This window comes from Phyllostomus discolor, chromosome 3 (genome assembly GCF_004126475.2).
Source record: "Phyllostomus discolor isolate MPI-MPIP mPhyDis1 chromosome 3, mPhyDis1.pri.v3, whole genome shotgun sequence".
Classification (NCBI taxonomy): domain Eukaryota; kingdom Metazoa; phylum Chordata; class Mammalia; order Chiroptera; family Phyllostomidae; genus Phyllostomus; species Phyllostomus discolor.
Genome location: NC_040905.2, coordinates 205,247,730 through 205,264,331, shown reverse-complemented (window position 1 = coordinate 205,264,331; position 16,602 = coordinate 205,247,730). Strand labels below are relative to the sequence as shown.

At 40.9% G+C, this 16,602-nt stretch overlaps 1 protein-coding gene across 7 annotated transcripts in view; it reads right to left on the bottom strand.

The window, feature by feature from the left end:
- The window catches only part of RABGAP1 (RAB GTPase activating protein 1), a 152,649-nt gene that overhangs the window by 24,567 nt on the left and 111,480 nt on the right, over positions 1-16,602 (bottom strand). For all 7 annotated transcript variants that reach the window (XM_036022181.1, XM_036022182.1, XM_028508729.2 and 4 more), the window contains 4 exons: positions 10,017-10,130; positions 5,812-5,886; positions 2,949-3,074; positions 2,170-2,313 (listed from right to left, as the gene is read on the bottom strand). In XM_036022181.1, coding sequence (XP_035878074.1) covers positions 2,170-2,313; positions 2,949-3,074; positions 5,812-5,886; positions 10,017-10,130 — 459 coding nt within the window. The remainder of the gene's footprint in view (positions 1-2,169; positions 2,314-2,948; positions 3,075-5,811; positions 5,887-10,016; positions 10,131-16,602) is intronic.

Here is a 16,602-nt window from a genome sequence, read left to right as displayed (position 1 = left end):
ACATAAAACAACATTTTCAATGTTTACATCTGGACCGTAAAGCCATCTGTCTTAGCAATATCCCACACATTTAGAGAAACTGTAACATTAATTAAGAAATGGAATATCCTGAAAACACCCTGGAAAGTGGAAAATGCAGAGCCACCACTGAAACACCACTGAGAGGAGACTACACCTGGCCTCTCGTTCTCGTGGGAGAAGAGCTTTTCCAGCCCCGTCCTCACATCTGTACCATAAGAATGAATGTCTATAGACACAGAAACATCTACACCATATTTCTTTGTTTAACTTTAACATATGCAAAACATGAAAATCCATTAAAGAATTTATATCTTCTACCCAGCTTGAAACAAGAGTGCTCGACAAGAACACTCTTCCAAAGTGCCCTACTCTTCCAAAGCAAAACACGGGAGTCCTAAATGCGTGATCAGGAAACAACTCCTGATTTATTTTGAGCTTTATTTTGTGTGCTCCCCCCCCCCCCGCCCCGTTAAGGTACAGCAGTTACTGGGAGCCCTACGGCCCAGAACCAAATCTGCTCAGGGTTCCTTCCGATCGGTCGTCCTCCATGTCACACCGCTCCAGGAGAGGTGGGGGCGAAGGACAAACGGGGGGAGGCACTACCATCTGCTGATCAAGTTAAACTATGTACCTTCTGGGACCTCAGTTTCTATAACTGATATTCTCCCAAGGGTTTTCTAAGCTAGTTAGTTTGAAGTTTATTTAAATTACTGAGCATGCTACTGGGCTCCTAACTACCAAACAAACAGTGGTCTGTAACAGGGAGAACCAGACAATGCAAAGGTTTGAGGTTAGGAATTGGTGACATAAATTATGATGTATCCAAGTAACAACAGGGTACTTGGCAGCAAGGAAAAATAATGGTATAGTTGGGACTGTCATTTCTTATAATGTTTCAAGCTGGGTAGAAGATATAAATTCTTTAATGGATTTTTATGTTTTGCATATGTTAAGATTAAACAAAAAGAAATATGGTGTAGATGTTTCTGTGTATAGACATTCTTTCTTCTGGTATAGATGTTCTTCTTAATGAAATTAAGAGGTTAACAAATAGTATATATAGTGTAATCATATTTTAAAATAATACAGACCTGTAATATATATTTTATCATATAATATTCCATATGAAAAAATCCTATTCCACATAGAAATTATACATGCACACATACAAACACACACACAAAAGGCTGAAAGAACATATACCAAAGTGAGATTAGAAATATCTTTAAACCTCTTTGCTTGTATTTTTCTACAGTTTCTACAATAAAAATATATTATTTTTGAAATTAATTAATTTTTTCTTAAATACACCCACCTCCCAAAACCCAAAACTATACTGTCATTTACTCTAGTATCTACTTTGTTTTGGGAACAGACCCCTGAATTTATTGCAAATTTCTATCAAGCTTTAAAAAAAAAAAAACTCTCTTGCCCTGACTAGTGGCTCAGTTGATTGGGTATCATCCCACAAAGTGAAAGGCCACTGGTTCGATTCCCAGTCAGGGCGGGCCTGGGCTGTGGGCCCTGTCCTCAGTTGGGGCGCATGTGAGGCAACCAATCATGGTCTCTCTCATACATCAATGTTTCTTTCCCTCTCTCTAAAAATATAAATAAATAAAATCTTTGGGGAAAAAAAATCTCTCTTGCACATCTAAGTTCATTTCCACTTACCAGTAAGAGGTAAGTGGAAACACGGGTGGAACTTCCAGGAAGTCTCTTTTAAAAGAGAGGGCACGCACCCTCTCCCATCCCCTAATCCTTGTAGCTTAAAACACAGATCTGGTGGCTAGAGCTCTCACCAGCCACAAGGATGAGAGTCACACTCAAGGGAAGGAAGTTACTGCCAACCTCTGACTTCTAGCACCTGAGAAGTAAACCTCTGCTCAATTACTGCTGTTTCGTATGTCCTCAAAACATCAGGCAAACCTAATACTAACACAAATGTCTAATACATACATGTCTTTGTTTTTGTTTTAGCAGAGCGCCTTAAACAAAACATGACCTTTAGCTCTGGCCCAAGGAAGAGTCACTTAAACTTGGACTTCCCGGCACTGAAATAAAACTGAGCAGAACAAATTCCATTTGGAAAGAGCTGTCACAGGACAGGCACGGGAACAACCCCGAAGTGCTGTAGCCCCCGATACATACCTCACATAAAAGCAGGTCGATGATGTGGAAGACCATGTAGAGAGGGAATTTTGCAGTAAAAAGGGTGAGAAACCACTGGGAAGCGTACATGTGAGCTTCAAGGCTTATATCCAGGAAGTGGTTGTACAGGTCGGGAATGTATTCCTGAAATAGCGAACTCATTAGTTTTAGGCACATATGCAGCTCTTCAGCTCCCACCCAGGAGGCTCATAAATCTAACAGGAATGCCAAAAAAGTCACACAGTTGTGTTTTTCTAAAAACCCCCGAAGTGCTCAGAACACTTATCGTCTGGCATTGTTTGGCATTCAGCTCTCTTTTCTTATCCACACACCAGCTCTAAAGAGGAATACCCAAAATGGTGACAACTATTTGGAAAGACAGTTTTTCTTTCCAATTATGAAATGTTGGGGAGAGTTTGTTTCACTTCTGTTACACGATTCCTAACCAGTCGGCTTCAGAGCCCTGGCAAATACTGCTTGACTGAGGTGCTGTGTTAAAGGCCCCTAACACAGCCATTTGATACTCTGAGTGTTTTATGAGACTGAAAACCCAGCTCACACCCATCAGGCTCACACCTTATCAACCTTGGCATCATCATCATGCAGTGAGAAACAAACACAAACCAACCAAGCCATTCTTAACCCTGGGTGCTAAGGCAACCCTGGGTGCTAAGGCAATCCCGCTGCCCTGCTCCTCCTTGGCACCATTTCATCAATCTGCGCCTGCCCACACCATGCTCTAATCTAACTGGCAAATGCAAACTGGTTTCTCTTTTTACCTGCATGAGGCGCTCCAACTGGTAAAATTTGCAATGCAAATCTTCAAAGTTTTGCTTGAAAAGTTCCCTGAGACCATAGTCAAACATGATCTTGACCAGAACACTGAATGCCTGTTCTTCAGGCATCTGTTACAGAAAGGAAATGAGAGTGGGGGGGAAAGTCACAAAACACGTACAGAAGTTTTCTCAGTATATTAAATTCATTCTCCTATTCTCTTGTCTGGGCCCCAGGGAGTTTAGTGATATGTAGTGACTCAGGCCCATGGTCATGCTTCCTAACATTTATTCACTCAACAAAGAAATCCTCATTGATGTCTACTCTATGTCAAACACTGTTCCTGTCCTTGAGGAGCCGCCCACACAACGAGACACAGTTACTGTGGTAAGAATTAGGCAGAAAAGCCCTCAGTGGACTGAGCACCGGTCTGCGAATTGAAAGGTCACTGGTTCTATTCCTAGTCAGGGCACAAGCCTGGGTGGTGGCCAGGTCCCCAGTAGGGGGCGTGTGAGAGGCAAATGATTGATGTTTTTCTCCCTCTTTCTCCCTCCCTTCCCCTCTCTCTAGAAATAAATAAAGTCTTTTAAAAACAAAAGAATGAGGCAGAAAGAGGGTGAGAACACAAGGACAGGAAGCCTGCGTCTGCCGGGGGGAGACAGGGACTCTGCAGGAGAACAGGGCTTAAAAGAGCAGGACAGGCCGACACACAGGTGCAGGCCTTGCCTTTCACAAAGCATGAGACCTTGTAAATCACTTTACCTCCTGGCTGCCACTCCGTTCTAGTAAGAATGTCTTTCTTCCTCACAGCTGTTGGAAAAGATGGCTAGAGAAAGCTTACATTTCCTAAGGCTTGCACAAATGCTCAAAGTACTATGGTTAATACTCACAGTAATACTTAGAATACTGCAAAAACCCTACTGCTATTTATAGATGTTACCCATTGGTAATACCTACATCTTCCGTAGCTTTATAGAAAAACATTTCCCCAGGAACCTGGCAAAATGTGTGTCTAGCTTTCAAAATAGAAAGGCAGCACTGGAAATGTTATTTAAGGCTTGGAGTGACTGTAGTAATGTCAAGAAGATGGGCGGGCTTCTGTGGAGCAAGACAATGGAGGTGGGCTGAGCACCGCGATCACTGGGATAAAGCAAAGCTAAAGAGCAAATCGAATTAAGTAATAAATGAGAACGATACGGCATCTTATTGGGAAAGTTAAGGATTTCAGGCAAAGGACCAGACTCCTCCACACGCTGAGTGAGCCTGGGTCCGACCCAGAGCAGCCTGTCTGCCAGGCAGCCCATCTGCCCTCATGCTGGCATTTATTGCACACGATGGCCAACAGCACAGAAGTCAAACTGAGACACTGTGGGTCCAATCGGGAAACCCATTTTAAAGGGCTTGTGATGTAACTTATATGGAGATAGATGTCCTTGGACTGAAGTTGAGAACAAAGACTGCCCACAGAGGCTGGTGAGACTTTCAGATATAAATTCTGCCTAAAACAACAAAACAACACAAAATTTATAAACTTTATCTGCTGATGGATGTGTTAATTAGCCTGACTGCATGTTTCACAATACATGTGTATCAAATCGTCACACTGGATACACACATACACAAACACACTGGTCTTTCTCATCAATCGCACAGCTTTATCCTGTTTCGCCTGCCTACCAATACCAATAAGCTAGGTTCAGTAACATTAACAAGACAGTGGTTTTTGTTTTACTTGTACTACAACCTTGTGTTTTACTTGTATCACAACACAAAATGGCTTAAAACTCTTTCCAAAGCTTCCCCTTGTTCAGAGAAACAAAATCCAGACTTCACGGTCCAGCCCCCATGGGCACACTGGGCATGTCCATCGTCCCCCAGGCCCCTCCGCTTCCCTGTCACTCGTGATGCCCCAGTCCTGCCCTCCTGTCAGTCCCTCCCATCTGCAGTTGCCCCAGTTTCAGTGCTTCTAGATACTGTCCCATTTCCTTTTCCAGGAATGCTCTGTTCTCTGCTCTCTTGATTTTTTGCTTAAAGGCCTGAATCAATCAAATGCAATCCACTGATCTGGGTTAGAAAAAAAGCAACAAAGGACTTTACTGAGAAAACCAAATGTGAACTGTGTGTAAGTCAGTACTGGATCAGTGTGGAATTTCTCGGATATGCTTGTGGTATTACAGTTATGTCCTTAGGACATACATGCTCAAGTATTTAGCAGTGAAGTATGATGATGTTTGCTACTTTCCCAAAAAGGACTATTGATAAAGAATAAAATGTGTGTATAAAAAAATAGGAAGAGAAAATGCAGAGACAGAGAAATCAGTGTGGAAAAATATTAATCTGTAAATTAGGTGAAGAATATACAGATGTTCACCTTAAGATTTTTCCAGTTTTGCTATGGATCTAAAAAAATATCGGTAAGTTGGAGGGTAAAGGTCTTGAATGAATGAATGAATGAATGAAAGAAAAAGAGAGAGAGAGAGGGAAAAAAATGGAATGGCAATAAAGAAAGCCACCTTCTCAGCTGCCCTCCTACCCTAAAAAATAAATCCCAAAACAAATTCTAATGACAGTGGCTACTTTAGAAAAGATGAAATGTCCCCAAGGGTCCAACTAGGACTGAAGTCTACCCAATCATCCTACCAATAAAAATGAAGTCTACCCTTATACCAATTTCCAGCACTGCCACTTATGCTCACCATGTCTCTCTTCCACAAGGACAGTAAGTTAAGGAAAAGGTTTCTAGATACAGGCGTTAAAACTCATGTCCTAGAGTCTGGCCAAAGCCAATAAAAAACCACGCTCAAGTCTAAGGCTAATAAAAGCAGAGGGAGGCCATGTCTAAGCCAAAATGGAGAATCGTTTACTCACATGGAGCAGAAGAACAGCAGCGAGAAATGACTGGCCCTGGCAATAACCAATCTCTTCATCATACACAGAATAAGCCTGAAAAAAGAAATCACAAAGTGTAATGAATGCAGTCACTCGTGGGCCACAGCTGCCCTACAGGACCTTGAACACAACAACCTGGAAGATGCTGCCCACGCTCCACTGTGGCATTCTGATGGTCAATGAATAATGCAAACATTTCTCTTCAATCCCATTTTTTATGTTACAATAAATAAATCTGTCACCACGCTACCTTCTGTTGCCAAGGAGCAGGGAAGGTTAAGCAAACACCACTTCAGTACTAAAAAAAGGTCATCATATTTCCTTGTCTTTGCTCATGGTTTTCCTCCGCCTGAAAAATACGTTCTTCCTTCAGGCTCCAAACATATTCCACTCCCCCAGAATTCTCTGTCTTTTCAGTGCTTCTGTGGTACTTACTACACGTGTATGGCTGGTACAGCCCTTCCCTCACTGCACTTTAAACGTCCATCCTCTCCCTGGATTGGGAGCTCCTTGGCGGCTGGGGTGATGTCCTAATCAGCCTAGCCAGCACCTCACACATAGCAGGAACTCGCTAAACACTGTTAATATTATTCATGTTCTTTCTGGGAAAAAGTCTTTTGGCAAAGACAATAAAATACAATTCTTTCTACAATGCCAGTAATAACTGTTCTGATAAGAGGGACTATTCTGAAACTGTTTGTGGGTTCCTCTGGAATTCTTATTTTATATTTTTTTTGGCAGTGGTATATTACTACCCATCTCTCTGAACATGATCTATAACAGAATATTGACATATAACATTCCTTGTGGTTTACTCTTTGGTTGTTTAGCTGTTTTCCAGAGTCTTGTTTTTATGATTAGTATTTCTAGTTCTCATGTAAGTTGTGGTGGAAAGGGGAATTCCTATAGATTCAAGATGCTATTTCCTGTCTGACAAATTTATTTCTAATAAATCTTTTCTTGTCCACTTATTTTTTCATGCCAAGGTTCCTCTGTGTCCCAAGAAGGCTATTTAGAATTGGGTATGTTTAGAATGCAGATCACTTAGTAAAATGTTATGCTAATAATGAATGAAAATTAAGTCAACATATACATACACAGGTTTTACCATCAGAGTTTGGTGAAACTCTAGCTTTTAAAATACACATGATATAATCATGCATTCATAAATTCAGGTAAGATGCACTATAGTCCCATTATATCCCCCATTTCATCAAAGCATGTCTGATGACAGGCCCACAGAACGAGAAACACGCTTTCCCAAAGACAAGGTGTGCACCCGGCTTAGAAATGGCCTGTTCACAAAACAACGAGGCACCACTCAAATCTGTAAAAATTAACAACTGTCAAAACTGCTAGTAATATATGCAAATGCAGCTCGATGTTTATGAAGGTATCGATCAACTGCTGATGGGTCAAGAAAGGAACAGACTTCAGAGTTAGAGTCGGGCTGACATCCTATGACAGCTGATGTCTAGGTTTAGTTCTTAAACTCTTACTCATGTTCTTTATTTGTAAGACGAGAATAAAAATAGTATTTATAACATAGAGCTGATCTGTAGTTCTCAGCCCTCTCATGTCAAGTGCTTGGCTTAATCAACTGTGCTCTAGGATGAGAATGTATTGACTTTTTATAAAGACTGGAGGGGAACATATTTTCCAGGCTCACAGAAAAGCCTGAAGGAATGCCTACCCACGGAAAGTACATGATACGTCTGGGAAATGTTTGGAATATAAGGTTCATGGAGGCTGCAAAAACACGGAGGAAAAAAGGCATCTCATTACTCCAACATTTGGCGCCGAGCCCTGTGCCACACGCTGCACAAGCTAACATAGGTAAGCAACGCTTCCTGCCCTTGAGAACGTCACAGTTCAGTGGGCCAGTGTGGCAAGTCAATCAACCGGAGGGAGTACAGTGAGAAGTTCAATGAGGTTAAAGACATAAAATATTTAGGGAATAAGCCAGGATATATTGTGAAGTGACTTTAATGCTAACCCAAGGAATTGAGGATTAGGAAATAAACTTAAAAAATTTTTATTTCATTCTGTCGGTTATGGGGAAGCATTAAAGCCTTCAATGGGGGGCCAGTGAAGTAGTTCAATTCTGGGGTCATCAAAGGGAAAAAATAGGCTAGAATCCAAAGGCAGAAAGACTAATGCAAGGTGGCATTTGTGAAAATGCCAGCACCATGTGACAGAGACTTGTGTCAGGACAGTAGGCAGGCAGAAAGGAAAGTATGGCTGCAAGACACATCAGTCACACCAAACTCCACATGGCCAAAGGGAAAACTGAAAACCAACAGAGATGTGACTGTGTATCTCCAGCAAAACCACGGCATGGGGGCAAAGGAAGACTGTTAGGTGTTCTGTCTCTTTGCATTAAAACCATAGTGTGGATATCGCTGAGTCCTGATTCTAACCAAGCTAGAGCCACTGAGGGAAACCCGAATAAGGAGTGGCTACTGGATGACACTCATGGCGACTGAGAGGACTGGGTGAGGTCCCAAGGGGCCTACTTCAAAGGGGACTGGGTCACCATTGTCCTATGTACAATGTTTCTTGTATCTTCTTCCATAAATGTCTCTATTTTTCATAGCACATAGCTGGATACCTTCTGGACAGACCTTGTATTTAATTATACTATTCAACTTTTATATATGTCTGAATATTTTCATAGCATTTTCATAACACAGTTGTCCCTCAGTATCCACAGAGGACTGGTTCCAGGACTCCCGTGCATATCAAATCTGCAGATGCTCAAGTCCCTTATGTAAAACGACACAGTATTTACATATAACCTGCATCTGCATATAGGCCACAGCAGGGTATATCTGCATACCACTTCATTCTCCTGGATTCAGCATGACCCTAGGGGCATGGCAAATTCAAGTTTTGGGTTTAGGAACTTTCTGGGGTTTTTTCTTAAATAACTCTGATTTGCCATGGGTTCAATCAGCAGACGCGACACCTGCAGACACGGGCTGGGCGGCTGAGTGCAAAACTGACACTCTGGGGGAGACAGTGCAGGGTACAGCGATGAGTGGACGAGCACCTCTGTGTCGGGGGCAGACCTGTGTGAGGGGCGGGCAGGCAGGCAGGCAGAGCTGACATAATGAGGGAGAGAGCAAAGGAGGGAAAGAAGTGAGAGCACAACCAGGGGGTGAGAAGTCAAGATCAGAGAGAGCTGCACAAAGGTCACCGTGAGGTGGAAACCACAGCGCAGCGGGTCAGAGGCCGTGAGCACGGGGTTTCCCTTCCGGGAAGCTGGATGAACTGCTTATGGGAAGCACAGGTGAGCAAGGACTATAAAAGGATGACCAGAGGGGAGAATTTAACCAAAACCATAGTTTTGTGCATCTCATGGGGAAATCAAAATTAAACTCAAGAAGCATTTCTCTAAATTCTAACTGCCCTTATAGTTTAAAGCACCTTGTTTACCATTGGAGAATCATCCTTTACTCCTAGCCTGTTCAAAAACTAGTTGTTTCTTTCGCCTTTTCAGTCATAACATGCAAGTTCCTTACGGACATGTCTCGTGCCTTGACTGTGGTTCATATGCAGACATTCAATAGATACTTGATTAGCTCTGGGGGAAAAGACACAGGAACAGTAAGGCTGAAGAACTCTGGTCTCAACTCCTTTTGGCTCTGAAGTTACCAAAATCAACTAGAAAATGAGTTACCGAAGTTGAATGGTATATCATTTCCTTTGCGGTTTCCAGGCACAGACCTTTTGACAGATACCACCAGTGTTTCCCAGCATTTATTACACTGCAGTAGTAAAAGTCCACCTGGGTGGTCATCAGCACTTGCTACTATTAGACGCATCCTAGGTGCCAAGTTCATCCCTTACATTGCATGCACTGAAGAGGAGCTTGCAATGTTACAGAGCTCAACTAGTTCCACGAAACCAGTTTTTGAAAATCTAAATGTGGAGCCAGGGGACTATCATCGAAAGCCCTGATTAAAAGGGTCAAAGGAACCCTACCATTTAACTAACAATTAATTCCTGTTCATTATGGCCTAAAATCGTGTTCTTACCTTTGATTTTACAAAGCCTTTCTCTCCTTTTTTTCCCCATTCTTGAACATCAAATACAAATTACATGTTGTAGTTACCTTTTGCATAAACTTAAAGAACCAGACTGACCATTCAAAACTGAGTCTTTTTTTAAACATGAAATACCTTGCATATTTTATATAAGGAATCTTGTCCATCTCCTCCTGTGTCCTTAAAGTAGTCATGGGCTGGGAATGTCCGGTTAATATCCCGGGTGATAGCACTGTCCTGGGGAGACTCCTGTGGAAACATAAGCAAAGAAAAGGCTTAGTGATCAACCATGTACCTATTTGTTCAGGTTTATACAACATGGGCTTCTAATTCACGTGCTTTAAAATGCTGCAGGAACATACAAGGCAGCATCTGTTCAGAAGGTATCCAGTCATGTAAGATGAAAAATAGAGACATTTAATGAACAAGCTACAAGACACAAGAAACACTGTACACAGCACAATGACGCCTCAGTCCCCTTCAAAGCAGGCACCTTGGGACCTCACACAGTTCTCCCAATCGCCATCAGCTGCCCCATCATATTTTCCTGAATCTCACTGATGTTCTGAAATCTCTTCCCTTTCAAAGGTGATCTTAGTTTTGGGAAAAGTTGGAAGTCACAGGGCACCAAATCTGGGCTGTAGTAGGGGCTGAGTCACCTGAGTGACGTGACGTTTTGCCAAAAAACTCTGAATGAAATGTGATGCATGAGAAGGCACACTGTTGCGATAAAGCTGCCAATCTCCAGTTGGCCATAGCTGTGCTCTCAGGAATCATGTGAATAGTTTTCATAGAGGAACAAAACTTGATGCAGATTAATTGCTCTACCTGCTCAGTCGCTTTGAATGTAACAGTCACACAGTACACATGCTCACTCAGTTGCATCTACCACCCCCCCTGACTGGTACAGTGAAGTCATCATGGCTCACGCATGCACATTCCAGTCCACTCTCCTTGGCTGCCAGGTTACATCGATGTCGCACTAACCATTCTTGCTATATTAACAATGGCTGGACTTTTTCTGGACCAACTACCCAAAAATTATTATGCCCATAGTTATTATGTCTTCAGGGACCAACTACCCAAGCAAAGCAAAATAAAGTGTTATGAGGGAAAAAAAGATTGAAGAAAAGCAACCTATTTTACTCCATACACTTCATGTACACCTCATTCCTTCTGCAAGAAAGTGCAGCTGGTGACCTTTCTATTGTAATAGATAAAATGTGCTATTCAAAACAGAACCTGGGTATAAAAATTGTTGCTTTTAGCCCTGGCTGGTGTGGCTCTGTGGACTGAGTGCTGGCTGTGAACCAAAGGGTCACTGGTTCCATTCCCAGTCAGGGCACATGCCTGAGTTATGGGCCAGGTCCCCAGTAGGGGGCACATGAGAGGCAACCACACACTGATGTTTTTCTCTCTCTTTCTCCTTCCCTTCCCCACTCTCAAGACAGATAGATAGATAGATTCTTTAAAAAAAAAAAACAGAGGAAAACACAGGTCCAGAACTCTTAAAAAAAAAAGTTGCTTTTAACTGATCCTTTGGCAGGAAACCCATATCCTAGGGGTAAATGGCATAAAAATGTACACAGCAACCAACTCAATATGAAGCTCTTCTACCAAGTCCAGGGGATGCAAACAGGCTGTGGGAAAACATCCTTTGCTTTTGTCAATGGAGAAAAAAAAGTTGCCTCTTTTGTCATAACTTAACTGAAACTGAGTAAGTGTCAATAATGTCAGCAATCCTTCATAAAATATACCAAGCGTCCAGCTATTTCTAGTATCTTCCCCTTTGCTAAATTTTATTTGCTCATATGCTAAAGAACTGGAGCACAAAAACACAACCTTCTATTTGCACAATGCATTGTCTTCACAGCCAAGACAACAGCCTTGGTTCTCCTCGAAGAGACTACATCACATTCAGGACGCCATCCAAGAGCTTGACACTCCTGTTTCAAGATGAAAAATGAAAGTGGTATTTCTCTCTTGTCCAGTAATTTTTCTAGTCTAGCTTTTCGGCTAACTATGTTCCCAGGGTCATAAATACTTTACAGCTGTGGGATTTGAACTGACTTTAAAGTCTATGATCTTTCTTAACCAGTAATCTGTTAAAACCTTCAAAGACGTTGCCACACTGCCTTTCCAAGGAGCTTTACTGGCATGTATGACAACTCGTTTTTAATATGTTATTAACGACAGTTAAGGCAGCTCAGAACTGTGGTGATTCCCGACGGGAGGACAAAATTCAAGGTGAGACCTAAGGCTACAGCAGCTACTGCCTGGTGGCAGCTTCCCGGCTACAGCACATGGACAGGGAACAGACACAGATCTAGGGCGGGGGAGTGTCTCCTGAAACTGAGAAAAGAGAGAGCAGAACTTGGGGAGGGCAAGGTAGCTAGCATTTGTAGTTCAGAATGCTGGAGAGAAAAAGCTGAACAGAGGGAGCTGCGGTGTTATCTAGAGGGGTCCCTGTAAGTCATGAATTGTAAAACAAAAGATGATAAACTGGACTTCACCCAAATTTAAAAATTTTCCTATTCAAAACAAACGCCACTGTTAAAAACATGAAAATGTAAACCACGACCAGGACAAAATACCTTTAAAATCTATCTAATAATGAAGTTTTAACCAGAATATAACTCTTAAAGAAAACAAGGAGACACGTGATAAAAAGGGGAGAAGGGTGGTAAAAGATAGAATAGATACCCCACATAAGACATAAGTTAGCAAATAAGCTCAAGAAAATAACTCCACATCATTAGTCATCAGGGAAATATAAATTAAAAACACGACGAGACTCCGCTACACACCCACTGAATGCTAAGATGAAAAGGGTCCAGGATACTAAGTGCTGGCAACGGGTGTGAAACAACGGGAGCCCCCGCACGCTGCTGATGAAGGTGCGCAATGGTGCAAACACTTTGAAAACAATTTGAAAGTTTCTTGTAAAGTTAAACATACACTTACCATACAATTCAATTATTCCAATCCTAAGAATTTATCCAAGAGAAATGGAAATAGGAATACATGCAAAGACTTGAACTGTAATGGTGAGAGCAGCTTTATTTGTAATAACCCAAGCAGAAAACAATACAAATGTGCTCCAATGGGTAAGTGGAATTTTTTTTTTTTTAAAAAGGTGTCATGTCCATATAGTGAAATACTACTCAGCAACAAAAAAGGAAAAGCCTACTGACACTCACACAGCATGGATGGATCTCAAAAACATTCTACTAAGTCAAAGAAGCCAGACACAAAAGACTATTATCTATAATGCCATGTATATGAAATTCTAGAGTGGGCAAAATCACGGTATAGAAAGCAGAGAACTTTTTGAAGTGATGGAAATATTATCTATCACATCTGTGGTTAAATTATATTGAATCATTCACTTAAAATTGTTAAATATCCCCTGGCCGGAGTGGCTCTGGACTGAGTACCAACTGGACTGCAAACTAAAGGGTCGCCAGTTTGATTCCCAGTTGGGGCACATGCCTGAATCGTAGACCAGGTCCCCAGTAGGGGGTGTGCACGAGGCAACTGCACACTGATGTTTTTCTCCTCCTCTTTCTCCCTTCCTAAAAGTAAATAAAATCTTTAAAAAAAAAATAAAATAAAATTGAATTTTACTGTACATAAATTATGTATGAATTCATTTCCAATTATGATGAAAAAAAAGTATAAAAATGGATACTTATACAAAGAGACCCAGGATGATTCAAATGCTTTAGATTAAGAGTTTTCAGTACTACTTCAAGTATATGTACCTAAATACAAAAAATGACATAAATCCATACTTACCTCAAAGGCCTTAAAAACCAAGGGCATAGCTCCCTCAAGGGTGTCCAACCTGAGGGTCACATGCGGCCCAGGATGGCTGTGAATGCGGCCCAACACAAAATCATAAATTCACTTAAAGCGCTACTAGATCTGTTTCTGTGATTACGCATCACAATGTATTTAACGCGTGATCCACGACAAAAGGCTGGATACTCCTGCCTTTTCTTCTTCTTCTTCCAGTGTGGCCCAGAGATGCCAAAAGGCTGGATACTCCTGGATATATCTGAGTTTTAAAGCTGGCTCAGTTTCCTACTAGTTAAACAGCTTTAGGTAAGATTCTTATTTTCTCTGGCTAGCATCATCCACCTTACAAAGCTATACTAAGGGTTACATTAAATGTATGTGTAAATTATTTAAAGATACAAAGACTTTTGGGCAGTACCTGACATGTACATAGATATCACTTGATAGAAGTGAAGAGCAGCAAAATCTCCAGCAATGCTGAGAGCAGGGCCTATCCTCTGCACACACGTGCACGCATACACACACACGCACACAACTGATATATAGGATGCACACATATGCAGTACCTAGAATATATTATTTTTCATGTTTGTATCTCTTATGTTCCCTTTAAAATTATTCACATAGGGGCAGAAACAGTGATTCAGTTTTGTAACTTCCACAGAGCCCAGTCTGGTGCACGACACCAAGTCACATTTGAGAAATGTTCCCCCTGACAGTGCGAGCGCTTCTTTGAGATGGAGCAAAGCCCAGTGCTCACACGGTCAACAGCCCTTCCCAAGCAGGACCTCCAATGCTAACAATTCAGTCAAGATCTGTGTGAATGAGGCACCAAACAAAATAGGAAAGAACCTTATTAACTGAATAATTTAAAAAGACACTCCAACTAAATATCTGGAAAAAAAAAAAGCTGTGATGATTGATTTCATTAATAACTTCCAAACAGTGTGAAATATAGGCAAGAGAAAAAAACTGTCATGAGAAGCAGACCAGAGTAAAGACTCTGAAGTGATGGGAAGATTATATATAACATCTGTGGTTAAATTATATTGAACCAGTCACTTAAAATTGGTGAATTTCATTGTATATAAATTACATATGGAACTCATTTTCAATTACAATGGAAAAAACATAACGTGTCTTTTAGCTCAAAACATAATAGATCAAATCATCCTACAACTGTCAAGAGAAATAACAAGGAAAAGGGGTTACATCAGAAATATATGCTGTACTATTGTGAGTTTAGATTTTTTTTCAGCCTAGCCATAGGATATGTGAATTCTCCTGAACCCAGTTTTAATTTTAACACACACACAGAATGTGAAAGAACTACACACAGAAATGATAACAACAGGCATATACTCTTTGCTAGGGAATTAAGAAATCTTTATTGTCAGTAAGTATGTTTCATGAATAGCTCAACCAAATGGACCACAAAGAGTCCCAGCGTCAATTCTGAAACTTATCTCACCCATCAAGAAAAAATGACACTGACTTCATTGAAGCTTACAATTTTCTGCTGACAAACTTGCTATTAGTTTGACATAGGCAAAAAGAACATATATCTGAAAAGAACTGTATCCAGAATATAGACAGAACTCAGAGAAAAGAACAACCTACTAAAATGGATAAACATGTGAGAAGACACTTCATAAAATAAATTATACAAGTGGCCAACAAGCAAATAAAGAATCAGGGCAATGATGATTACAACCACAACGAGCCAGCCAGCCAAAACGGCTGCCAAAGAGAGACTTCTTGTGCAATGACAGAGAGGGCTCCTACCTGGAATACTCTGAACAGAGTAGTTTGATCAAATGGGTACTTGAAAATCAGAACTACTGATTTCAAAGTCCTGAAGGAAGGGGACCCAAAGCAGCATCAAGCAGTTTCTGAAAGGTTTTGGGGCTTGAATAAAAGAATGGGGATTTAAGGCACTAAAAACAATGATTAAGATAAATTTCACATTGATAAAACTTTCCAGAAATGATGAATAGATGTGTTATTAACTTATGTTTGGAATGTAGTTGTAAGAAATTCTGAGAAAGCTGTTACTTCTTTTTTTTTTTTTTTTAAAGATTTTATTTATTTTTAGAGAGGGAGGGGGGGGGGAGAGACACACACACACACACACACACACACACACACACACACACACACATCAATGTGTGGTTGCTGGGGAGTCATGGCCTGCAACCCAGGCATGTACCCTGACTGGGAATCGAACCTGTGACACTTTGGTTTGCAGCCCACGCTCAATCCACTGAGCTACGCCAGCCAGGGCACTGTTACTTCTATTCTTCAATTATATCTCCACTTGAATTATAGCTCCATTTCTGAAGAGAATTCTGATTTTTTAAATGTCAGATGAATTTACATATTTTATAAAACAAAAATGAAAGCTCTGAAACATGCTAAGAATGATACATAGTGGGTAAGATACACAGGAAAGTTAGAAAAATATATTAAAAATTGAGAGGAATATAGAAAGCTTCAAAATATTTTCTGCCCCGTAATCAGTCACATCAGAACAATTATGGAGATAACTTGAAAAGTATGCACAATTATTAGAGATACACGATCTGAAACTTCAAATGCACACAGGATGGAAAAATAACAAACCAAAAAACCCAGTAATATTCTGTAACTAGTCAGTTTTCATCAATCTTTCATCTCTTACCCACTGATCAATCATAGGAGGCTGCAGAATTCTAAGGGGTAAAATGCCCTTGAAAACAAGTGAATTTGAAAATTCACAGGCCGGATTTTTGATGCTTTCAAGAATAATAAATTTAGGAGCTCCATGTGAGCCAAGTGCTTAAAATATTTGGTCTTAGAAAAGATGTGGAAGACCTTATGAATAAATCCATTTGACTTACCAGAAGCCAAACTGTACAAAAATGGAAAATGGTCCAGAAAT